The following is a 26,411-nucleotide window of genomic DNA, read 5'->3' on the forward strand; positions in this document are numbered from 1 at the left end:
CCCCTATTCTGTCCTCTGCTCCATTATCCTCAGGTTGAGCACCCTTTTCTTTTTCTGAGAAGACTGAGGCAAAGAAGGTGCTGAGTAATTCTGCCTTTTCTCTGTCCCCTGTTAGCATTTTGCCATCTTTTCCATACAATGGCCTTCCCATTTCCTTCTTCTTCCTTTTGCTGCAGACATATCCAAAAAAAGCCCTTTATATTATTTTTAACCTCTAGCAAGGCTGAGTTCATTCTGCGCTTTAGCTTTTCTGACTTTACCCCTACACATGCCTATTTCTTTGAATTCCTTTTTTGGGATTTCCCCCTTTTTCCATTTCTTATACATGTTCCATTTAAAACTTAGCTCAGTTGAAAGTTCCTTAGTCATCCATCCTGGTTTCTTCAGACACCTCCCATTTTTCTTTCTCAATGGAACTGTTTGAAATTGTGCCTTCAGTATCTCCCTTTTGAGAAACTCCCATCCGTCCTGAACTCCCTTATCTTTTAGTATTTCTGACCACGGGATCACCCTCAATACTTCTCTGAGTTTAGTGAAATCCGCTCTCCTAAAATCTAGGATGCGTGTCTGACTATGCCTGGCTTTTCCTTTCCACTGTATAACAAACTCCAGGAGAACATGGTCACTTCTACCTAATGATCCCACCACTTGCACCCCGTTAACCAAGTCATCCTTGTTGGTTAGGATCAGATCTAAAATAGCTGACCCCCTTGTTGCCTCTTCCACCTTTTGGACCATGAAATTGTCTTCCAGGCAAGTGAGGAATTTGCTAGACCTTGAGGTCAACAGGGTAGTTGAAGTCGCCCATCACTACTACATCCCTCTTTTCTGACTGTGTGGTCATCTGTTCTAGAAAGATATCATCCAATTCCTCAGTCTGACTTGGGGGTCTGTAGTAGACTCCCACCATAACATCCTTGTTGTTTCCCTCCCCTTTAATTTTTATCCAGATGCTCTCCACCTGGCTTCCAGGATTGATGTCCTGGATCTCTTCACTGGTGTAAATATCTCTGACATATAGTGATATTCCTCCTCCTCTCCTGTTTGGCCTATTTCTCTTAAAACGGTTATATCCCTCTATTTCCACATTCCAATTATGAGACTCATCCCACCAGGTTTTAGTGATGCCTATTATATCATATTTGCTTTGTTGTACTAGTTCGAGTTCATCTTGCTTATTTCCCATGCTCTGTGCATTAGTGTAGAGACATCGCAGACCATGGGTCCCATTTACTTGCTGCTTGTGCAAGTTTTTTTGCCTCCCACTGTTGGGTCCTTGCACTGTTTGCCTTGTTTCCTCTATGTCAGTTTGACTATTTTCTCCAGCCCTTTCGCCTTCCTTAATATTGTCTCCCTTCCCCACGGAACTCAGTTTAAAGCCCTCCTGATCAAGTTCTTGAGACTGTTGGCAAAAACATTTCTTCCAACTGACGTGAGATGCAACCCGTCTGTTGCAAGAAGTTCCTCCTCATGGAACCTCAGCCCATGATCAAAGAATCCAAATCGTTCTCGGCGGCACCATCTGCGAAGCCAGTTGTTCACATTCGCTGTTTTCCTCTCTCTTCCTGGACCATGCCCTTCAACTGGCAGAAGAGATGAGATGACAACCTGTGCATCCATTCCTTTCAGCTTCCTACCAAGCACCTCGTAATCCCTTTTGATGTTCTGCAGGCTGTGTCTTGCAGTATCATTGATTCCCGCGTGGACCAAAAGGAAGGGGTATTGGTCAGTAGGCTTGACCAGTCTTGTCAGCCTCTCTGTCACATCACAGATCTTTGCCCCTGGGAGACAACACACCTCTTAAGACATCTTGTCAGGCCTACAAATCACTGCTTCTGTACCCATCAGCAAGGAGTCCCCCACTACAACCACACACCTCCTCCGAGGCTTAGCAGCGACTGTACCCTTGGGGTGGGACTCTCAGGCTTGCCTACTCTGTCTCTGAAGTCTGTCCATGCTGCTCTTCTTCGTCCTCCTTGATAAAGGAAAGAACTTCGAATCTATTCTCTAGCTGCAAGCTCCCTGAACAATCCCTTCTTGGACTACTTCTCTGTGTGACATTCCTCCAGCTGTCTGCCTCCTGTGTATATGAAGTGACCTCCTCCGCTCCAGCAACTTCTTCTGCATGGTACTCATCCAGGATTGTTAGTTCTGTTGTGTCCAGGAAATCCTGGACGAGTACCTCCTGGTTCTCAAACGTTGGTTGTCCAGATGTTTTGGACTTCAGCTCTGAGAATTTCCTACTGTTGGCCAAGTTAGATGGGGTTTCTGGGAGGTGAAGTCCAAAATACCTGGAGGAACAATGTCTGGGAATCACTGAGATAAACACTACACACCGACTGATGCAGCCCAGGTTCGTATTGGCTTTTTTTTTTTTAGCTTCTGTCTCATGTTCCTGTGGTCTGCTAAGACCCCTAGATCCCTTCCACATGTACTGTTGGCGAGCCAGGTGTCATCCATTCTAGAATCACAAAATCATAAAGATCGAAGAGACCACAAGGGCCATCCAGTCCATGGTATAAACAACCAAAGAATACTGACCAAATGGCCAGCCAGCCTCTGTTTAAAAATCTCCAAAGCTCATTCCACCACACTCAGAGGCAGTGTGTTTCACTGTCAAACAGCTCTTCCTAATGTTTAGGTGGAATCTCTTTTCATGTAGCTTGAACCCATTGACCCATATCTTAGTCTCTGGAGCTGCAGAAAATAAGCTTGCTCCATCCTCAATATGACATCCCTTCAAATATTTAAACATGGCTATCATGTTACCCCCTTAACCTTCTCTTCTCCAGGCTACTTATTCTATAGCTATGCATTTCATTCATGCCTAGTGTAGTATCTTACTTTTCTCCCTGTTGAAATTCATTTTGTTGGTTCTGGCCCAGCTCTTTAATCTGTTAAAATCATTTTTAATTCTGATCCTGTTCTTTGTAGTATCAGCCACCCTTTCTGAGTTAGTGTCATCTGCAAATTTGATTAGCATGCCCTCTATTCCATCATTCAAGTCCTTGATAAGCATAGATGAAGAGGAGCCACTAATGAGCACCCTTTCGGTTCTGATTGTGAGCTAATTACAAATGCACCTAACAGTAGCATTATCTAGCCCACATTTTACTAGTTTTTTTCCAAAAATACCATGGTGGACATTGTCAAAGGCCTTGCTGAAATCAAGGTATGCTATATTCACAACATTCCCTTCATCTACCAAGCTTGTAACTACTAAAAAAAGAGAAGATTAGTCTACCATGACTTGTTTTTGAGGAACTCGTGTTGACATTTAGTGAACATAGCATGCCATTCTAAGTGCTTATCAACTGTCTGTTTGATAATTTGCAATAGAATCTTTCCCGGTATTGATGTCAGGCTGACTGGGCAGTAATTATTTTGGTCTTCTCCCCCACCCTCTCACTTTTTTTTTAAAGACAGGGACAACATTTGTTCTCATCCAGTCTACTGAGACTTCTCCTGTTGTCCATGAATTCTTAAATATTATTGTCAGTGGTTCTTAGGCCCAGGACAGATGGGCCAAAAGTGGCGTTCCGCCACCAATACAGTGCTACCTCGGGTTACGAAATTAATTCGTTCCGCGGCGCCGTTCGTAACCCGATACATTTCGCAACCCGAAAAGGCTTTCCGTTAGCGCTGGAAAGCCGCTAGCCGCGCTTCGCATTTAAATTTCGCGCCGAAATGAATTTCGTAACCCGAAAAATCTTTCGTTACCCGGAACAGTTTTTTCCAATCTAACTTTTTCGTACCCCGGAAATTTCGTAACGCGATCAATTCGTATCCCGGGGTACCACTGTACTAGAGTTCCGGAGCACGACAACTGCACGCTCCGGAATCCTAGCACGTGACAGCAGTGGCATCATGGCGGTGTCCTGCCCACACGGGGGGTGCCATCTTGACATAAGTGACGCACAGGGTATAGATGTCACTGTGCATCACTTACATCACAAGTACGCCAATGGCGCTCTCATGATGTGCATGCACCATCCCAAAAAGAACCTGGGTGTTTTTTTTTGGGGGGGGGGGCAGAAGGACCTTGGGCAGTTTGGCTGCTGCGGCGTCCCTTCGCAGGCAAACAGGCCACCATCAGGCTGCCCTTTTGGGGCAGTTTGTACCAGGCCTTAGATTACGTCTGCCAGTTCTTTTAATCCACTGGAGGAAGTTCATTTGGCCCTGGGGAAGTGAACGCATTTAGAGCAGCCAGGCATTCCTGTACTATTGTCTTAATATGTAAAAGGAAAACACTCCATCATCACTATTAAATTTGATTTATCATCAACAGTATTAATATATTTATAAAGGGAAGAAATGTTACTGGAGACTATATAGATTTCTGGGAACAATTAATTTTTATTTTTTTTACCACCAGTGATCTAGATATACAACTTCCATATTTTTTTTTACAAACCTATGTGTCTGAAGAGTATACAAGAAGAAATTACTAAAATAATACTATAATCACCAAACCATTTTAGAAGTTATGTTAAAGTATGAAAAACACACTTTTTGAATTGTTTTGGAATTATTAAAAGAAATTATTAACAGAAAGCAAAGTTATTACATGATGGCAACCAGAAATTACACAAGCATTTGTTTCCATTATGTATTTTACTCCTTAGTGACTTCTTTTATAATGAAGCCTTTAAGTTAATTGCTGATATAAAACATTCGCACGCAATGAACAATATATTAAAAAGCTGAAAGTTTAAATTAAAATAAGAAAACAGAATAATTGGTCATCCATATGTTTTGGACTACAGCTCCCATAATTCGAATTGCATTTTACGATGCTGGGTAGGCAAATTGGAATTATAGGCCAAAACAACCTGGAAGGCCAAAGTTTACTATTTCTGAATTAGAAATGCATAAGCATTTAACAACTTTACTAATATATTTTTTAATATCCGTATAATGATAAAAGAGAAATGCTGGTCAAGATGGCTGCATTTCAATTATCAAGACTGCAAGGGCAAAAATGTAATGTACCATGTCAGATTCAAGAGGAATAAAATGTCTGAAGGCATGAAAGTATCTATGCTACATAATTTTACATAGACTTTACATCTGTCTTTGATTACTACAACCTTACAGTAAAAGCAGTTAAATTTGTTCCAGTAAGTAGCCAACTGTTTTAACTATTAAAAACCCCTTTAAACAATGCACAGAAAGGCAAAAGCAATAAAAATAGGCAGATTTATTTCAAGTTACCAGGCAATTTTGTTTTAAATGAAATTTGTGATCAACTAGAACTGGAAACTATACATCAATTCACCTTTCAGTTTTCCCAAGATCAACAGGTGATAAAAGTATATGCTTGTCCTAAAATGCTGCTTCCATTTAGAATTTGAGTTGAAGCCAACTGAAGCCACATAGGGTTGTGGCTGCAATCTTATAATACTTACTAACAATTAAGCTGTATTGTTATCAATCAAATGTACTCCTGCAAAGACATTACAGGATTTCAGTGTTGAATACCTGGGGGGAAAAAAAGAAAAGAAGAAAGCCAAACATGGACAGGTTGCTTACCTATAACTATTTCTTCGAGTGGTCATCTGTGCCCTTACACACATGGGATTTAATGTGCCTGCGCAATACTGGTTTGGAACTTTCAAAGCAATTAACTGGTATTTTTGGCAGTAGTCCTGCCCATCCTCCTATATAAGCCCCTCTGGTGTCCTCACTCCAGTTCAAAGTCTGCAGCAGCAGGACCATAAAAAAAGGAATGGAATAACACTAGAGGAAGGTTGTGTAAGGGCACAGCTGACCACTCAAAGAAACACAGTTACAAGTAAGCAACCTGTCCTCCCTCTTCGTGGTCTCTGTGCCTTACACACAAGTTGTCTTACCTCAGTGGAAGAGGGAGTGTCACACAGTGGAGGAGAAGAGGACAGCCTGACCAAAAGCAGCATTTCTCTTGGATCTGTTGTCAATTTGGCAGTGAGAGATGAATGTGGATCGTTGAGACCACATTTCAGCACAGCAAACATCTTGGAGAGGAATGCCTGCAAAGAAGGCAGTAGACATGGAGATAGACCTCGTAGAGTTAGCCTTGAGAGGAGCTGGAGGGCGTTTGCTAGCCAGCTCATAAGCAAGATGAATGGCAGAAGTCACCCATTTGGAGAAACACTGAGGGGTGGAGACTTGATGTCTCAAGTGAAATGGGGAACAGCACACAAAGAGGTGCTTGGTCTTACAAAAGTGGGCCGTTCTATCCACCTAGAAGGCCAATGCCCTGCATATGTCCAGAGTATGAAGAGACTTCTCAAGGTCAGAGGACAGATCTTGCATGAAGTCAAAGAGAATGATGTCCTGCTTGAGGTGAAATTCCAAAATAACAATATGATGTCCGGGCGAAGAACCACCTTATTCTAGTGGAATCAGGTATAAGGTGGATCAGAAAGGAGGGCACGTAGCTTACTGACCCATCTAGCTGAATTGCCACCAAAAAGGCAGTTTTCCAGGTGAGGATATCACATGTGACCATGGGCTCAAATGGAGGTTTAGGGAGTTGAGCCAAGACCAAGTGTAGGCTCCATGCAGGTGGCAGAACCAGTGGATGAAGGTTTTAAGAAAAGTCTTGATGAGAGGATCAGAAAAACAAGAAGGGTTGCATCTGTTGTGAGGACTCAACAAGGTCAAGGAGGAGAGAGGGCATGCCCCTGGTGAGGTTGTATCATCGGCACAAAGCTGAGGAGATACTGGTTGTGAAGGAAGAGAAGGGTAATGTGCCAGAGGAGGGGTCAACGGAGAGTACATGAGCTATGGAAAGGAGTTAGCTTTCAACTGTTGGATGGCGTGTCAAATGGAGGACCTGAGTGGTCTTTGTTGGGCAGATCCATCACCAAAGCCATATGGTCAGCCGACCAAGTTGAGGCACAGAGGGCTTATTTCCAAAGGAGTGCCTTAAGCCTAGCAGCTCAGTTGCAGTGTGCTTGAGGCTTGAAGGCCTGACAATGGTAGCATTGTCCAAGGTGAACTTGGAATGGCTGTCTTCTTTGGGGATCTTAGCACTGCACTCGACACATTGAAGAATGTGGATGTCATACGAAGTCCAAAGATTGAACCAAAAACACCGAAATCTGAGGTGAAATCCAATGAGAAGAATCCAAGTCAAAACCAAAAGTGAAACAAGAAAATGCTCTGAATACTCTTAAAGAAGCTACTGCTGTGGCAGACAAAAAAGAACTGGAGTGAGGACACCAAGGGGGCTTATATAGGGAGGTATGGAGGGGTGGGGTTACTGAAAAAAATACCAGTTAACTGCTTTGAAAGTTCCGAACCAGTACTGCGCAGGTGCATTACATCCCATGTGTGTAAGGCACAGAGACCATGAAGAAGAAACATGTTCATCTAATGGCTCACTAGCTGCACAGCACAAATCAAAATATGGTATGTTGCAGATTACAAGGAAGTATGCTCAAGATTACATGCTCCCTTCCCCATCAGAAAGACTCAGAAATATTCTTGTTAATCCAAATACAACTTAACCTAATGAGATTCTTTCCTCCAGGAGTGTTCAAGAAATACCATTTCAACACTTTAGAATCTGAGAGTAAAATGTTCTTCTGCATTCCTATATATATATATATATATATATATAAAATTACAATTTAAATTTTATAAATATCATACAAAAAATTTGCCCAGCTCTCAAGAAGTGAAATTTTCCAAACCCTAAAATAATTCTACTATTCCTCTAAACTATGGGTAAAGTAAAAGAGAATTATATTCAAACATTAATTCTAACAATACATAGTTAGGCAATACCTCGAAACCAAACAGGGTTATGGGTTATCACAATTACTTTTGCCTGTTATAACTCTCACTATTCTCCTTTTTACAAGTCTGGGTGGTGGATTTAAAATTATTAAAACATTCTAAATAATAATTGACATCTATACCAGAAAAGATTCTAGAGCAGCTGTGAACATCTAGAAAGGAATACCATAATCACAAAAAGTCAACATGAATTTCAGAGAAAGAAGTCATGCCAGACAAATCTAATCTCTTTTTGATAAAATCACCAGCTTGTTAGATGAAGGGAATGCTGTGGATATAGTATATCTTGATTTCAGTAATGCTTTTGACAGGGTTCCCCATGACATTCTTGCAAACAGGCTAGTGAAACGTGGGTTAGACAATGTAACTGTTACATGGATTTGTAATTGGTTGACTGGCCGAACCCAAATGGTACTCAACAATGGCTCTTTTTCATCCTGGAGAGAAGTGACCAGTGGGGTCCCACAGGGCTCTGTCTTGGACCCAGTGCATACTTATCAAATTTGCAGATGACACCAAATTAGGAGGAGTGACTAACACCCCAGAGGACAGGATCAAAATTCAAAATGACCTGAACAGAGTAGAAGGTTGGGCCACAGCTAAAAAAAATGAACTTCAACAGGGAGAAATGTAAGGTACTGCACTTAGGGTGGTAAAATAAAATGCACAGATATAGGATGGGGGACACCTGGCTGAACAAGACTATATGTGAAAGGGACCTAGGAGTCCAAGTAGACCACAAGTTGAACATGAGTCAACAGTGCGATGTGGCAGCTAAAAAGGCCAATGCGGCTAGATCAAAAGAAGTAATAGTGCCACTCTATTCTGCTCTGGTCAGGCCCCACCTGGAATATTGCGTCCAGTTCTGGGCACCACAATTTAAAAAGGATGTTAAAAAAGTGGAACGTGTCCAAAGGAGGGCAACTAAAATGGTGAAAGGTCTGGAAACCATGTCCTATGAGGAACAACTTAAGGAGCTGGGGATGTTTAGCCTGGAGAAGAGAAGGTTAAGAGGTGATATGATAGCCCTGTTTAAATACTTGAAGGGATGTCATACTGAGGAGGGAGCTGACTTGTTTTCTGCTGCTCCAGAGACTAGGACCCAGAGCAATGGATGCAAGCTACAGGAAAGGAGATTCCACCTCAACATTAGGAGGAACTTCCTGACAGTAGGGATTGTTCGACAGTGGAACACACTCCCTCGGAGTGTAGTGGAGTCTCCCTCCTTGGAGGTCTTTAAGCAGAGGCTGGATGGCCATCTGTCGGGGATGCTTTGACTGAGAGTTCCTGCATGGCAGGGGTTTGGACTAGATGGCCCTTGCAGTCTCTTCCAACTCTATGATTCTATGATTCACTCATCTAACTGTGGTTGAAGACATATAAAACATAAGCAAACCATAACTTCAGTTAACCATTGCTAACATTTCCCAAAGAAGAACTGAAGAGCAATTCTAGAAGATGGAGGAAATAGAAATAAACTACCTCTAATTTTTGGTAACATGAGATATAAGAAACCCAGTTTCTTGAGGGTTAAAACAAGCTGGTCTTAGACAACAAAGAACAAACCATGGCTTCTAATTGTGGGGAAACAAACAATGGCTTGTTTGAGGGGTGGGGTGGATGCCATTTCAGAATGTACATAACAAGCCACCACAATTTAAGTAACCTTGAACTGACTCTCTATGGCAAAATGACTTGTGTGTATACTAGAGTCCCCCCCCCCACTTTTTTTTTGTCACCTTTTGCCACCAACTGATAACTAAGCTCTACTAAAATCCAAACAGGCTAGATGTAATGCACCCATATTCTGCTGTTAATATTCAACTTTACTGTCCCTCTATACTGTAATATCCTTTTTACACTGCTGAATGAATGGGCACTATAAGGAATGACACTAAGAGAGGCTTGGATTCATGTGCTCCTCTCCACCTGCCTTCCAGAATGGCTAAAAGGGAGATTCAGAGGGTTTCACTTCTGGTTTAGATTAACTACATTTTTCTGTATCATTCAACAAGACTAACAATAACTTGCTGAACTCAACAAACTATTATTAAATTTAACAATGATTTGTTAACTGTGATTAACTTCAAATTACAGTTCCAACAAACCATAGTTAAGATGAACCATGGTTTAGACATATGGCTAAACTCTGATTATTGTAAGAACAAAATCAGAAATGTTCTCAGAGCAATGCAGAAGAGATGAGGGACTATTCAAATGAGCCTGATGCTTACTGTAGCTCATCTTGATAACAATATGCCATGATTTAGTATTATATGCAAACTGGCCCAAAGAATAGTCAGTGATCTTTAACCATTCCATCAAACTCCATTTAATCATCATTATATTTATTATAGTAATAACTTGATACAGTACCTGTCATCTACTTAACAAGGGTTCAACTGTGTCATGATTAATAAAAGCAACCAATCCAAATACATGTCACTGTTTGTATTTTTAGAGACAGCAGCCATTGTTTTTTGTGGGTTTTTCGGGCTATGTGACCATGTTCTAGAAGAGTTTCTTCCTGACGTTTCGCCCGCATCTGTGGCTGGCATCTTCAGAGAGTGACAGCAGCCATTACCCTAATTTCAGAATGCTTTAATGCAAATGGAAATCTTGCACCAAGTATGTAATATTTCCTTATACCATTTCACTTGTATCATCCCCTCTTCATTCTTTTCGTTTCAGTATTTAACAGGATTGATTATAACATTCAGTGACTTGAAAGCTGTTTCACTTCTTTGTAGCCATTTATGCACATCTCTTATTTTTATGTTAACAAACATTTTCATTCAATACTCACAAGAAGCATTTTTATGATAATTTAAAGATGCTCAGTAAAAACCCTCTAGCATGAGGTGAGCACAGAGGAAAGTACCAAGATAGGCCAAATGTTGAACATTAAAAAAACAAAAATAATGACCACGGAGGATCTACAAGAGCTCATCCTAGATAACGAGAAAATTGAAATAGTCAAATTTCCCATACCTTGGATCAAATATCAATCAGAATGGAGACTTCATTCAAGAAATCAGAAGACTAGGCTTAGAAAGAGCGGCTATCAAAGAACTGGACAAGATCATAAAGTGTAAAGACATAACTCTGAACATTAAAGTGAAGATCATTCAAGCCATTGTATTCACAATCACAATGTACAGATGTGAGGTTTGGACAGTGAAGAAAACCAATAGAACAGGGTTAGCAGACATCCTCCTTTTCCAGGTCATGTCCTACATTTCAACCTTCTGTCCAGGAGGAATTCCAAAATGTCCTCCATTTTGAGCATGACTAAGAAGCATGGATTTATATTTATATTAGCATTTTTAGCTTTTATTTTGTAATGTCCTACATTTTATAGTGCCTTGTCCTCCTTTGCAGTTCTAACATCTGGTCACCCTGCGACAGAAAAGAAAACCAACTTGTTTAAGATGTGGTGTTGAATCGGAGTACTGAGAATACCATGGATGGCCAATCGTGCCGGAACTCTCCCTGGAAGCCAAGATGACTAAACTGAGGCTGCTGTACTTTGGCCACATCACAAGAAGAGATGAATAATTAGAAAACACAATGATGCTAAGAAAGATAGAAAGCAACAGAAAGAAAGGAGGACTACATACCAAATGGTTAGATTCAATCAAGGATGCCATGGGCCTGAGAGGACAGGGAGTCTTGGGGATATCTCATCCACAGGGTCACTGTGAGTTAAAGTTGACATGAGGGCAATGAATAACAACAATCACTAAGGCTCTATGTGCACATCTTGGGCTTCTCCCAGGGTATCCTGCGGCCTGGGGGCAGGACGGAGGCGACAGAGGAGGAGGTGGGCGGCGCGGGGCCGTGGGGAGCCCCGCAGGGAGCCCCGCAGGGAGGCAGGGAAGGCCGCGGGGAGGCAGGGGAGCCAGCGGGGAGCCCCGCGGGGAGGCAGGTAAGGCCATGGGGAGCCCCGCAGGGAGGCAGGGAGGGCCGCGCGAAGTCCCGCGGGGAGGGCCGCGCGGGGAGGCAGGGAGGGCGGCCATCTGATATACAAAGATCTGTAAAAACTGTCCGTAACACACCTAGTCAGCAATCCTGGATTAAAACCGCTGTGATTCCTAGCACTGCATCACCTGTATCTTAAGAAGACAGTCACTTTTAGGAACAGAGGAACTGGCAGGACCTACAATGTTAAACAAAACATTACCTGAAATCTTCAGTACATAGGGAAAACAACCACAGCCCTGCATTTACACACTTCAGAAATCATGTTCCTGAAATCCTGAGCAGGAAGCTTAAGCAACCAGTGGTGAGACATTTTAACTCAAGAGTACCACAGCTTCTTTGATTTGTCTGTGTGGAACTGAGATGCCACTTCTTTCAAGGTAGAGTTTCTGGATCCACTAATTGAAGACCTTAATGCTGCATGGTCTTAGTCAACAGACAACATCATTCACTTGAGAATGTTATGTTCTAAGTTGCCAGCTTGGATGCAGGTCATTTTTATTTTGAACAAATGAAGAAGGCAAAAGTAAAAAACAAACAAACTCAAGTTCTGTTTGATAACCTCTTATACATACACACTCACCCTAAAAAATCTCATTTGCCATTCCTGAAAGCCTCTAAAACAGGGGTAGGCAACCTTTTGGAGCCGGGGGCCGGGTTGCTGTCCCTCAGACAAATCGGGGGGCCGAAGCCGGGGGTGGAGCTTCCACCCTCCGGGGCGGGGCTGCATGCTGGGGGCGGAGCTTCCATCTTCTGGGGCGGAGCCACCCTCCGGGGGCGGAGCCTCCACCGAAGCCCTGCAAGGAGGAGGAGGCGTGTGCCCGCCCTCTCCTCCTCGGTCCCTTTCTGGACAAACACCCCCAACCTGCATTCCAAAACACACACAACAGCACAGTTGTGCATTTCACATGGCTTTACTTAACATGGCCTCTTACGTATTTCAGAGGCTTATTCCGTAACCAAACCCCTTGGGTTTAACACTTAGCATGGTTTAACATGGCTATGCATATTGAACATGTCAAGGTGGTTTCACTGTTCTTGCACCAAGTGTACTTCTCAGAAGTGTGTACTTGGTCAAGGGACTTTGGTTTTTCTTCACTGCGCATGGGTTTGTAAAAATCACAGCAATTTACATTGGCCTTGCAAGGGAGACTTGTTAGCATTAAAAGCACACAAAACACACTTTGCAAGGTCACACTCTCTCAGCTTCTGAAACAGTAGTTGCATGCTTCTCAAGCTGACTAATCATCACCATCACCACACTATCATTGTCAAAGCAGGGAGACTTGTTAGCAATTAAAAAGAATGCAAAAAAAAAAAAAAAAAAAAAAAAACCATGTGGCCTCTGGCCACTCACCACCTTTTCCTCCTCCTGCTGCCCCCATCTCCTCTTCCTCCTCCTGCTCTTTCTCCCTCCTCTTCCTCTCTCCTCTTCCTCCTCCTGCTGCCCCCATCTCCTCTTCCTCCTCCTGCTCTTCCTCCCTCCTCTTCCTCTCTCCTCTTCCTCCTCCTGCTGCGATCTCCTCTTCCTCCTCCTCCTCCTGCTCTTCCTCCCTCCTCTTCCTCCTCCTGCTGCCCCATCTCCTCTTCCTCCTCTTCCTCCTCCTGCTCTTCCTCTCTCCTCTTCCTCCTCCTGCTGCCCCATCTCCTCTTCCTCCTCCTGCTCTTCCTCCCTCCTCTTCCTCTCTCCTCTTCCTCCCTCCTCTTCCTCCTCCTGCTGTCATCTCCTCTTCCTCCTTCTGCTGCCTCTTCCTGCTCTTCCTCCCTCCTCTTCCTCCTCCTGCTGCCCCTATCTCCTCTTCCTCCTCCTGCTGCCTCCTCCTGCTCTTCCTCCCTCCTCTTCCTCCTGCTGCCCCATCTCCTTTTCCTCCTCTTCCTCCTCCTGCTCTTCCTCCCTCCTCTTCCTCTCTCCTCTTCCTCCCTCCTCTTCCTCCTCCTGCTGTCATCTCCTCTTCCTCCTTCTGCTGCCTCTTCCTGCTCTTCCTCCCTCCTCTTCCTCCTCCTGCTGCCCCTATCTCCTCTTCCTCCTCCTGCTGCCTCCTCCTGCTCTTCCTCCCTCCTCTTCCTCCTGCTGCCCCATCTCCTTTTCCTCCTCTTCCTCCTCCTGCTCTTCCTCCCTCCTCTTCCTCCTCCCCCCCTCCATGCGCCGTGCGGCCTGGGGGCAGGACGGAGGCGACAGAGGAGGAGGTGGGCGGCGCGGGGCCGCGGGGAGCCCCGCGGGGAGCCCCGCAGGGAGGCAGGGAAGGCCGCGGGGAGGCAGGTAAGGCCGCGGGGAGCCCCGCGGGGAGCCCCGCAGGGAGGCAGGGGAGGCCGCGGGGAGGCAGGGGAGCCAGCGGGGAGCCCCGCGGGGAGGCAGGTAAGGCCGCGGGGAGCCCCGCAGGGAGGCAGGGAAGGCCATGGGGAGCCCCACAGGGAGGCAGGGAGGGCCGCGCGAAGTCCCGCGGGGAAGGCCACGCGGGGCCTTGCGGGGAGGCAGGGAGGGCGGCGCTGTTCTTCACCCTTTGCCTCCTCCACCCCAGGCTGCGCGGCCCTCCTCTTCCTCCTCCTCCGCCATTTTGTTTTTCAAAATGGTGGCGAAGTCTCACGCAACCTTTCCCGTCCTGGGAAAGGTCACGCGAGACTTCATCCGCCATTTTGAAAAACAAAAAGGCGCCCGGAGCGGCGCGGAAACGGTGGCAATCGGCGGCAGGACTGCACGGGGGCTGGTAGAAAGGCCTCGGCGGGCCGGATGCAGCCCACGGGCCGTAGGTTGCTGACCCCTGCTCTAAAAGCAGCATTTGTGCACAAAACACCTCCCAATTCCATCCCGAGAAAAAGGAACAACCCTGAAACTGGAAGTAGACTTTCAATAATTAGCTTTTTGCTGATCTTTGAGCACATTCACAGTAGAAAGTAGCATGGTCTCAATACCTGTCCTCAGGAACCCCAGACCCTTCTCCACTGTTTGTTAAAAGTGAGGCTTTCCTAAGCTCTGAAATAATATTTCAAACAATTCGCTACAGAAAATACATTATGAATTAGCTTTACGGAGTATAAACCCATGCAATATAAGCTCTGCAGAAGTAACTATTTTAATATACTTTCATATTGTCAATAAAATTCAAATGCTTGCATTTATGCTAGATTGCTGCCCTTAAAGGATTCCTTGGACTCGTGAACTTACACATATAGGCCCTTACATCATTCACTTCTTGGCCCTTGTAAACCAGACCAATTCCAAAAGCCAGTTACTGCACATTCCTACAAAATATTATTAAATCATACTGAAGCAGTATAAATGCTTTATACAGTTTCTATATGATTTAAATGCTTTGTATTTGTACCTTCACAGCTGAATGATTAGTCTCAGAAGAGAAAGCATTAAACTAAATCCATATGCTCAAGGTTGCATTACAATAAAAAACTCAGATGGTAGGTAGCTCTCAATTTGCTACCACAGGGGGGAAAAACCATACATTTGAAGAAACTCATGTGAAGAAGTTTACACCCTTGTTTATAACACTGACTCAAGGAAGATTACTTGTCGGAATATGTGTCATGGTGCCAGACCCTAACAGGATCCTGAATTTCTCAGTCCAGGTTCAATGGTGGGGGGGAATAAATAACTATGTAGATTAGTCAGTTCCCTCCTTTTGTAATATTCCCTGTGGTGGGGTGCAACTGAGTCTTCAAAGTAGTCCAGTCCATTTGCTCCCCTGATTGTTTATCTCTACCCAAGCATGAGGAGTTCCATGCCTATTAAAAACAACTCAGCCTGTGTGCCTCTAGCTGAGAGCCTAAGATCCTTTTGATTATGCCATTTAGATCACACCCTCTGCAATGTAGACTCTAAATAAATACTTAGATTGGGGGAGGGGCGCTTGAAAAATTAGCCTTAGGTGCAAGAAATCTGCTTTATTTTCCACAGAAATTTCTAATTCTGGTTTGTGTAAATGCTATGCTTTTTCCATTTTGGCTATGATGGGTAAATATGCCTTGTCCACACTAGGAATGGGAAAAGAAAGACAGAGCAGAAGGAGAAAACACACAGACCCAAAGAACAAGGGGGAGAAATTGTTTGGGTCTGAACTTATTTCATTTTAAAACACACAATATCCACAAGACTCTGGGCAGTGTAGAACCCATAAAAATATTTATAAAGGAACAAAAGTTCACAACATAAATCTTAAATCTTAAGATAAAAGAAAGGCAAGAATGAAAACACTGTAGAGTGAAAACTCAAAAGTAGCATGATTTGTAAAAGAGAAGGATAAGAAAAGCATTAAAAGCATTAAAAGCTTATCTAAAAGTACTGCAATCAGTCAGTAGCCTCACTAGGAAAGGCAACTCACAGAAACAGTGCCACCACTGAAAAGGCCCTTTTATCTTGCCATCACCTACCTAACAATGTTTGGTGGAACAATTTTAAAAAGTCCTCCGATTAGGATTCACATAAGCAGGTAAGAAAACAATGGTTAGAGCTTTAAAAAAAATTACAATCATCAGCCTGAAATGGACTAGAAACAGACAGCCGGTGTGGATTGCAAGTTGGTGACAATAATAATATAACATGAGTCTACTTTTGTCAACAGTCTAGTCCCCTTTTTTGGATTAAATTAAATCTGTAGACTGTTTTCAAAAAAGAGTACCACACAAAACCAGTTCCAATATTCTGTTTATCAAAACACATGTAATTTAAATTCTCTTAATTTCAGAAAATCTAAGGATGATGCAGTCCAGATCCAACTCAATGGTTTGGTTACTCTGTACTAGCCAAATGAATGTACTGTTTATAAAACTAAACTTCAGTAGTCAAACATCTTACTTCATAATATGTTTCTGACATTGAAAAAGGAAAAAGAAAAATAGTATTTAATTTAATATATTTAACATTAAGCTACGATAGCTATTTCACAAGAAAATTTAGTGTGGTTGAAAACCAATTTTAAATCTATATATATCTACAAGAACCTTCGAGAACCCACGATATATCCAGAAAAATTAAACAGATGTGATGAGCTGAAGCAATTAGTTTACAGGACTTACTAAAACAAACTTTTAGTTCCAGTTAAAGACGGTTTTCTCTTTTCACACTGTCCCCAGGAAAACTCATCAGGTTCTTCTGGCTTCTCCTATCATCTGTACGCTGATGACACTCAGATGTATCTTTCCATACTTGACCTTTCTCCGGGTCCTAAACAGCAAGTTTCTTCTTGTCTTACAGATGTCTCTCAGTGGATGTGCCATCAGCATTTGAAGCTCAGTATGTCCAAAACGGAGCTTCTTGTTTTTCCACCAAAGCCTACCGTTCAATATTCCTTTTCTGTTCCTGTTGACGACATTTCTATTCAAACTGCCCAGGAATCCCGCAGTCTTGGTTTCATTATTGATTCTTCTCTGTCGTGTATCCCCCAAATTCAGGCCACAGCCAAGGCATGTAGATTCTTTTTGTATAATGTTGCTAAAATTCGACCATTTCTCTCAACCTCTACTGCCAAGATTTTGATCCATGCCCTAGTGGTCTCGCAACTAGATTTTTGTAACCTTCTTCTGGCAGGGCTTCCTCTTTCTCACCTCCATCCTTTAATTTTGGTCCAGCATTCAGCTGCACACATTATCACATCTGCTCACTGTTTCAACCATAGCTCTCCTTTATTATCATCCCTTCACTGGCTCCCCCTCCCTTTCTGTATTCAGTATAAGCTTCCATTGTTGACTTTTAAAGCCATGCATAGGCTTGCCCCTCCTTATTTATCAGAGCTTCTTTCCTCTCACCATCCCATTCGTTCCCTCCGTTCTGGTAGTCAAGGTCTGCTGTCTCAGCCTAGGATTTTTATGCTCCATCCCGGATTCATCCCTTTTCACTTCTTGCCCCTCATTCCTGGAACCTTCTTCCCCCATGAGCACGGTTCATCACTTCTTTAACCAGCTTCAAAGTTGAGCTAAAGATTATACTGTTCAGGGAAGTGTTCCCAGGCGTAATAATGGTAATAATAATAAAGACAGTAAGATAGATTTAGGCCTCAAAAAGATGGCCGAAAAGGGCAGCTGTTGGGCTGAATTGGCGTTGAGATGATGCTTGTTCCAAATGTGGCTGGAAGCTGGCCCAAATGTGCCTCATCCCAGAAGAACTGGCCCAAAAAGGAGGGGTAAAATACTGCTCCTCTTTGGTGCCCGGTTCAGGGCCACAGCAGCAGCCTGGACTGAGGCCGGGCACATATGTTTGCCATGGTCATGGGGCAAACAGCGGTGGCCCAGTCTGGTGTAGACCTTTTGTGCCATTTGCTCCGCCTCTTAGTTGGGGAAGGGTAGCAGCCATGTAGTAATGAGTGAAACCTGAGACATGCTCAAGAGGTTTCACAAGAATCTTTTACTATCCAGTGAAACATATGTCTGCTATTATGATAACGTGGGCTACAAATTGGAGCAATAATGTCAACCAAAGCCTGATTTGGCTTGTTGACATCACCATGTAACCAAATCGCTGTGATAGAATGTTCTCTAACATATTAGGGAGAAGAATCACCTCCTTTTTTTTAAAAAAAAATGCCAAATAAGCTGCTATTCTTATTCAAATATGGTGTCAAATAAGCCAATAGGTGGAAGGACTAAAAAGGAGCAAATTAGTGCATGGAGCATAAAATTGGGGACCATTGTGGCAATTTAGTCTGGGGGGAAATGTTTACCAATACAAATCTGAATCCAAGCAAACAGACATAGACTGGCAGCCAAGTACCAACTGCAGCTATTGCTATCATAATAGCTATAGCTATCACTACCCCACTTAGCAGGGAAACAAGAGCACAGTGTAATGGTGGAAGCACTCAAGACTTCTAGTGTTACAGGGCCAGTTGACTTTTAATCCTAGAAAACAGAGTGCAGTACTACTTTCTTAAGCAAGTACTTTGAAAAAGGAGACTATTAGCTGTCATGATGCTATTTGATTTCCCTAGACAGAGAAATGCAACAACTCTATGGTAGCCATCTGTCTGTCATTTCCTTTTCTGCCCTTATTTCAGAGGGAGAGAGGGAGTACAAGCACATAAATGTGCAGGTTGATTCTGGCAGTTGCCATAGCACAGTTGTTTTTTCCAATGGAGGAAATGCAGAGTTGTGACAGTCACTGGGAGTAAGTGAAAGGAGGAGAAAGGAACAAGGCAGTAGAGGAGGCTAAGGGAGGAACATCTAGGTAGAGCAGGTAGGCAGCCCCTGTAATATCTTACTTACAAAGTTGCTACAGACTACAGTTCACTCTTTTGCCTTAGACATTCAACATGATGATCAGGAATATAAAGATGCCTTCAACAAAACATACTCACCACCTAAAACTGTCTCCAACTTTTAAGCAAACATTTGCTGTCTTACATCTATACCTATGTGAGTGTTCTGTTACTATATTTTATAACCATCCTATAACATTACAAGGAAGAAGAATACTAGATATATTTTCTCATCTAGGAGCTCTACCTGTAATCAGTTGGTTAACTGCAGCATTTAACTAGAAACCTTCCTCCAAACACTAGTAATTAGTAAAACAATGGTGCATATATGAAGGCTTCTTCTCTTCTTTTCTTTTTGAGGAAAATATCAACATCATGCTGCTCTATAGAGAACTATAGTTGCTCCTTGGAACTTGCAGGGGATCCATTCCGGATCTCTCCCCCCCTCCACAAGTTCCAAATCTCATACATATTTGAGCCCCATAGGCTTGGAGTGTGTGCATGTGGGGTGCGTCCAATGGCCGTGCACTCCATTAAGGCTAATGGCGGTCGCCCCTCCATAGATTTTCAAGTCCATGGATTTCGACTCCGTGGACTTGGAGGGGCACCTGTACTTCTTATACTGTAATATTCAAAACTGATCACTTTAAACAAATATTTGAAAGATGCTTTCTTCAAAACAATCCATTTCTAATAATTGAAAAAGGAGAAAAATGTTAAAAGCAATTTTCTGTGCCTTCAAAAGAAACTGTTCAGTGGGCCAAAGACTTCAAACACTGATGTACATTGCATTATACTACACACTTCTCTTGCACATACTGAATCATCATGGAATTACAAATATAAAATAAGAGACTCTCAACACCAGGAGCAAACTAATATGGAAGATATTTCAGAAAAGTTTTTAAATAAGAGACGTTTTAAGTTGTTCACCTGAAGGAAAATCTATATAAATTCTTACTTACTTTAGAAGCCCATGGCTGCAGACAGTTGGCGTAACAACGAACAAGGAAAGCCATTTCTTGGGTTGAAGAGGAAAGTTTCCACTCACAAGCAAAAGCCACAGACAATAAATAAAGATCCAGAGAAGATTCTTCTTACAAACCATAAGCCAAATAAATGGATCTTCAGGCATAAAATCAGGCAGACTTTATTTGGACAGCAGTTACAACTGTAGCTTCCACTATATATCAGCAGCTTTCAGTGTTGCAAAAAAAAAAGTCCAATTTTAACAAGCACATAACTGTACACATTTAAAAAAATCAGTGGTGCTTCTTATTGGATTCCCCAAGCAGAATATGTACCTGAAACAGCACAGCTAAGATAAATTCAAGACAAGACTACAAATTAATTGCAACAGTCCAATAGAAGGTAGATACTGAATTCCTGTTAAGAACATTCCAATTCGAAGGCACAGTAAAAGCTGGCTACTCTTGAGATTCCCTTTTCCCCATCTTTACATTTAGTTGCAAAGGGTCTTCTTAAGAAGACTGAGGAATCCTTCATATCAAAGTTTCTTCCTTATACTCCTGCACACCATGTCTACAAGACAGAATGCGTGCCGAGCTAGAATCTTCAGGAAAAATATACATGCAAACACACACTTAACAGGTTTGCACTGCAAAACTGCTCAAAGCCTCTGCAATCAAAATCGTTTCTCCCACCCCAATGCAGCCTTTAAAATGCTGCAGTGTAGCTTAGAATTCTAAAGAATCAGCCAGATACCAGGATTATCCAAAGCCAGAATTTACCAATTAAAACCTTTCTAATGCACTGCAAAATGCAGCATCCACAGCAAGACTGAATGCTTGAGTCCCAATTCCTACTATCTTTGCTCGTTTCTCAGCAGCTCCCTCAGGAAAAGCTTTCATCGATTGGATGCTCCGCAGCAAGATGAAATATCTAATAAGGAGGAGAGAGAGTGGGAGGGGAATGGAGCTAAAAGGATGACATCACCTGTATAGAAAGCCTTTAGAAACTGCATTAGATCAATTGGCTACTGTATCTGCAGATGCAGCCAGAGCAATTTATTGACCTAGTATAAACACACCTCTGTACAACAATTCAACAAAACATACTCTATGATACATTTCATATTGCTCCATTTATCTGACATTATACACAATTCCTTTGGGTGGGTTTCTTACCACTTACTCTTGAAATCTATGTCTGTTCACATGTTTTCTTAAGGAGCATTATGAGCAAAGCATATCTTTTTGTCACTGCTATTAATACAAGTTCTTCATTATCCCTCTATAGACTCTGCATATCCACAACCTTTTGCAACAAACACATTCACTCAGCAAACTATAAACCTCTTCTCAAACTCTGTAATATTGGGGGGGGGGGGGAACCAAAATTTTAATTGGGAAAATCACATTACACCAAGTGCAGCATATACATAGTGTTACACACACATCTGTCAGAACAGAAGTTAATAAGACTTTGAAACTTTGAGTAGCAATTTCAATCTAAAATTAAAAAAACAACATCTTATCTGTTTTCTATATTCAGAATGTAGAATCAGAGGAATATCCCTTTAAATGGTAAAATCTGAGTAGGGTGGGTGTAGGGATGATGCAGATTTTATGTACAGCTCATGTTACGATCAAGTGGCAAATCCAAATCAAGGATACAATTTCCTTCCAGCTGCAACGTGGACTCAAAAAAAAAAAAAAAAAAAAAAGACCAAAGTTTTCCCTTTTCTACATGGGCTACGTGACCCTCACAGCCTCCATTCCCATTTACAATATGTTATTCACCTCTACTTCATTACCTGTCCAATTAAATCAAATCTCCTTTTTACCAATCTTCAATATTCACTACACAGTGTGGTATAGGGGTTTGAGTGTTGGACTATGACTCTAGGGACCAGGGTGTAATTTCCCACTCGGTCATGGAAACCCACTGGTTGACTTTGGGTGAGTCACATACTCTCAACCTCAGAGGAAGGCAAAAGCATAAGCCCCGCTAAACAAATTTTGGCAAGAAAATCCTGTACTGGGGTCTCCTTTAAATTACCATAAATCAGAAACAACTTGAAGGAACAGGACGAACAAACACATCCAAATTACTGTTTGTAAGAACTACTTTCCATGCATTGTGGCACACAGATACTCAACAACACCATTCAAACAGATCCTCAAGTGAAGAACACTAAACTGGGTGAAATCATGTCAACAATCCTGAACTTCACAAAAAAACTCTGGACTGCACTTTAAGGCTGGTGAAAAATCACATCAGCCTGTAGGTTACATATAATTTACTGTATTTTCTGGCGTATAAGACTACTTTTTAACCCAGGAAAATCTTCTCAAAAGTCAAGGGTCGTCTTATACGCCGGGTTTTGTCTTATAGGGCGGGTGCTGAAACTTCCGAGCCAGACTGGAGATTCTGGGGCTTTGTATACAATTTTGTATACAATCCAAGCAGGCTTTGTATACAACAAGTTTTCCTGCTAAGTACCTGTATGTCATAAGAATTTGAATTAAAATTACCATATTGAAATCAAATCTGATGTTTTTTTAAATTTTTATTTGGTGTGCATTGGAAGAGGGGTAGTCTTATACAGCGAGTATATCCCAAACTATATTTTAACTGGAAAAATTGGGAGTCGTCTTATATGCCCAGTCATCTTATACACCGGAAAATACAGTATTAGCAGCAGAAATCACCTGTACGCGAAATGGTCCAAAGATGCAGAAAACACAAACAGATATAGAAAGGTACATGCAATCAATACCAACTATATTATATCAACGAACTAGAAAAAATAAGCCCCTGTCTTTCCCTGTAGCCCCTCTTCATGTACTTTCAAAATCTGTTCCAAAGAATGAGGTACCCTGGAGATGGGAGTTTAGTCCTGTTGCCACTGACAGAAGTCCATTAGTGCAATGCTGAATCTCTATTCAGAAAACTTTTTGAAAAGTTTTTTTTTAATCCAGAGGTGAGCTTTGCTGGTTTCCCATTCTTTGTCCAACTTCCTGAAACTATGATCCAGGTCTAATCTGCAGTGCAGGAATAATGCAGTCTGACACTAATTTAACTGCCATGGCCCAAAGCTATGTATTTCTGGGATTTGTAACTGTGAGTTGGAACAGATGGGCACGAAAGAGCAGCCTGAGTCTGCTCCAGCCTCAAGCAGGTCGGAACCCCGCTGTCCGCAAAGCCCACTCCCAAGGCAGGCTGTGGACACAGAGGCCAACCAGCACCACCAGGAATTGGACTATCCTGGCTCCTTTTTGCTCCTGGCTTCAGCGTCGCTTCTGACTGCTTTGGGAGCATGCATCATTTAAACAGCACGCCTCCAAAACAGCCAGAAGCCGCTTCATTTGGCGCATCTGTTTGGGACATGTGTTACAAATTTTACTTCCCTATCAGAGCACTTTGGTGTCACAACAAATTACAGATCCCAGAATTCCATAACAATGGGCCAAGGCAATTAAAGTGGTGTCAAAGTGCATTATTTCTTCAGTACAAATTAGACCCCAAAGTACTGAAGACCCTAAAGAATATTATGGAAGGGAGTAGGCTGCTAAAAATGTGTGATAATTGCCCCATCTTCCTTTCTACTCAAGGAAGCTATGCTAGATCAATTATCTTATATGAATGGAAGGACAGCACAGAATAATACTAGTAGAGTAAAACTTTAGACTGCCATGATTATATGTGAAAACCTTTTGGTTTTTATAGCTAAATCTATTAATATCAAGCATTGTTTGAGAAAATGAGGGAAACATTAAATGTTTAAATTTAATTTAATATTTTTGCTCCCCCAAAGAAGGGAAGTTAGCAACCCAAGCAATGTAGCTACACCACATTAAATGATTCATATAATGCTGCTCTAAAGTGTGTGAGAATAAACCCCAAGCAGGGAACTATGCTTCCAAAGAAGATGCCTTGTCACATGTAATTGCTGGGGTAATGCATAACTCTTCATGTGATCTAGCTTTAGTACAATTAAGACTGTTATGTTTAACAATAAAATTAGGATTCTTCCTTTGCCTGGATGCTAGCAAACACATTGTTATTCAAGTAACCTAGAGATAAGTCTTGTATTGTATTGGCCTTTTAAAATTGCTGAGATGTGCATGAAATTCTGTCCTCTAAAGGTTTTGGCACATGAGCAATATTTCACAACTACGGTAAACACAAGCTAAGTAATAGGAAGAATAATTCTACTTCCTTCTAGTTTCCCCTTTAAATGAAGATGACATCATTTTCTTTCCTCTTCCTACAAATCAGACAGCAGCTACAGCAGCTCCCTAGAGAAATGTATCCAAGACCCTACATGCAATCCTGCTAGCCTAACAGCTATATGCAAGGGAGAACTGACCTAATTCCATGCTGGCTTGGCACCTTTTTAAAATGATGTTTCTTTAACCATATTGTGACATAGGTTTCTCAATAAATTATTTGTTGCAGATTTATCTGCAAAAGAATGAAACATATTTCAGCATGAAAATAATCGAAGTATGACTTTAAATTTAACATGGGGCTAAGGATGATACCAAAGGGATATGGTAAATAATTTCTTTCATTTAACAAAAATATTATAAATAATAAGTTTTTCAATATTAAACATGCTTTTATCTATCTACATATCTAAGAGAGAAGGGGAGAGAACAGGATGGTGGGAATCAAGCAAGGAGGAGGTATATTTCTATAATTTAATTATTATTTGGATTTTTATTTCTGCATTTATTTTCAACAGGACTAGTTTCCCATTAAAAGATAGATTTATGCAATAATTGTACAAAGACTGACACGGCATGCGTTAACTGCCATTACAGGATTTTTAGTCAACCTATTCATCATAGTCCAAAAAATGCCACTTGTCTCAGATCCTCATTTGTGCTCTGAGGATGAATTTCCTGTATAATATGTGGAACAGCAATGACTAGGAAAAGTGCAAGAGCATCAGCTGATAGGTGCTACACTGTAAGTAGTAGAATGGCTTCAGTAAGTACTCAATAAGGTGTTCAAACAGGAGTTGAAAACCTGGAATATACCCAGTAGCTGACAAGCAGTATGTCAGGTTACAAAGCAAGTTGTCATCGTCATCATCGTCATCACCATCATCATCATCTATAGCTTAGGAAGAGGAACTTCTAACATTTTAGTAGTAAAATGGAAGGTCATCAAGAGTGCTTGTAATGTATTCCAGAACAGAAAGTACTAACACTGAAAACTATAATTGGCAAAAGGATCAGAATCTGAGTGCCTCTCAGTGCTGGCACATTTTGTGATTTTGTACAGATAGACCGACACCCAAATAAGCTCATTTTTAAAAAAATAATTTTCAAATAAAATTAAAATCATGCATCCATAGTCTGATTTTTAAAAATGAAATACTCCTCTTGAATCTTTGCAGAGCTGAAGTACTGACAACTCTTATGAATGACCCTCATTTCCTTCTCCCCAGTAGCATTATGGTCTGACAATAAACAACCAATGTACCATAGTTTTCACTGCAGCTTACTACTATGCTGCAGAAAAATCCTACCAAAACGAACAGCAAGATTCAAGAGCTATATGAATATGTAAGCCATCCTAAGGGAGGCAAAAGAGGAAGGAGAGAAGGGGAGGGAAGAGAGATAGGAGGGGAGCGTAAGAGAGAGGCTGTCACTAGGACTAAAATGATGTAAGCTTCTAAAATTAGAACCAGCGATACAGAGGGAACAATAAAAAGGCACCATAGATTCAATTTCCCTGTAAGCTCTGTAGCTACTTTTCTTCTTCCAGATAATGTGCTATACATGAAAAGGTCATTTCCCATTTAGAGTATCTGACGTCTATATTTTTACAAACTAATCTGAAATTTATATGAGTTGCTTCATTCATTGCCGATTCAAGCATGTCTTTTTTCATGCGGTAGCTGTGTCCATGTGCAATATGATGCACACAAAAAATGCTATCTTGGTGCATGCTTGTAAAAACAAAATAACTAGCTTTATATAGGGCTTCCTTGAAAAGCCAGAGTCAACACTTTAATTTAAATTAAAATATTAATCCTAATATGGAAGGTCTGCCTTTACAGAATGGAATATAAGGAGGGGAATGATATGCACTGCAGTGTTTCTCCTTCAAGATAGGGTGGAGAAAAGGTTGTTAGTATATTTACAACTCACATTTAAATGTAGAGAGAAGTGTATCTCTTTTACAACATCAGAGCCCATTTATCAAACTTATTGATAAAATATTAGACAAAGGAACATTAGTGACTTTTTGGAGCAGTGTATATTGCTTTTATCATGCAGAGGCAATTGTTTCCAACTGCCTCACTGTGATGGCTTGAACTGTCCTTAATTACAAGAGGGCACATCATGTGTGTCTTGCATCTGTCACTGAACCATGAACAAACTCTACGCATTTCTGAAGATATTTGTCTTGAAAACAGTCCATCTGATATGAAAAATTTATACAATATTGTCTTACTATATTACA

The 26,411-nt window shown here is 41.8% G+C and overlaps 1 protein-coding gene across 13 annotated transcripts in view; it reads right to left on the reverse strand.

The window, feature by feature from the left end:
• Nucleotides 1–26,411, reverse strand: part of RAPGEF6 (Rap guanine nucleotide exchange factor 6) — a 252,173-nt gene that overhangs the window by 134,957 nt on the left and 90,805 nt on the right. Inside the window, exon 1 of one of the 13 annotated variants that reach the window (XM_089530446.1) lies at nt 19,931–20,793. The exons of the other annotated variants lie outside the window; for them this stretch is intronic. Within the exon in view, the coding sequence (XP_089386572.1) occupies nt 19,931–19,984 (54 nt within the window). The 5' untranslated portion in view covers nt 19,985–20,793. Of the gene's footprint in view, nt 1–19,930; nt 20,794–26,411 lie in introns of those variants that run through there. 13 annotated transcript variants of the gene reach the window in all.

Source organism: Sceloporus occidentalis, unplaced genomic scaffold, assembly GCF_023333645.1.
Source record: "Sceloporus occidentalis isolate IW3139 unplaced genomic scaffold, rSceOcc1.0.p SCAF_1, whole genome shotgun sequence".
In the NCBI taxonomy this organism is placed as follows: domain Eukaryota; kingdom Metazoa; phylum Chordata; class Lepidosauria; order Squamata; family Phrynosomatidae; genus Sceloporus; species Sceloporus occidentalis.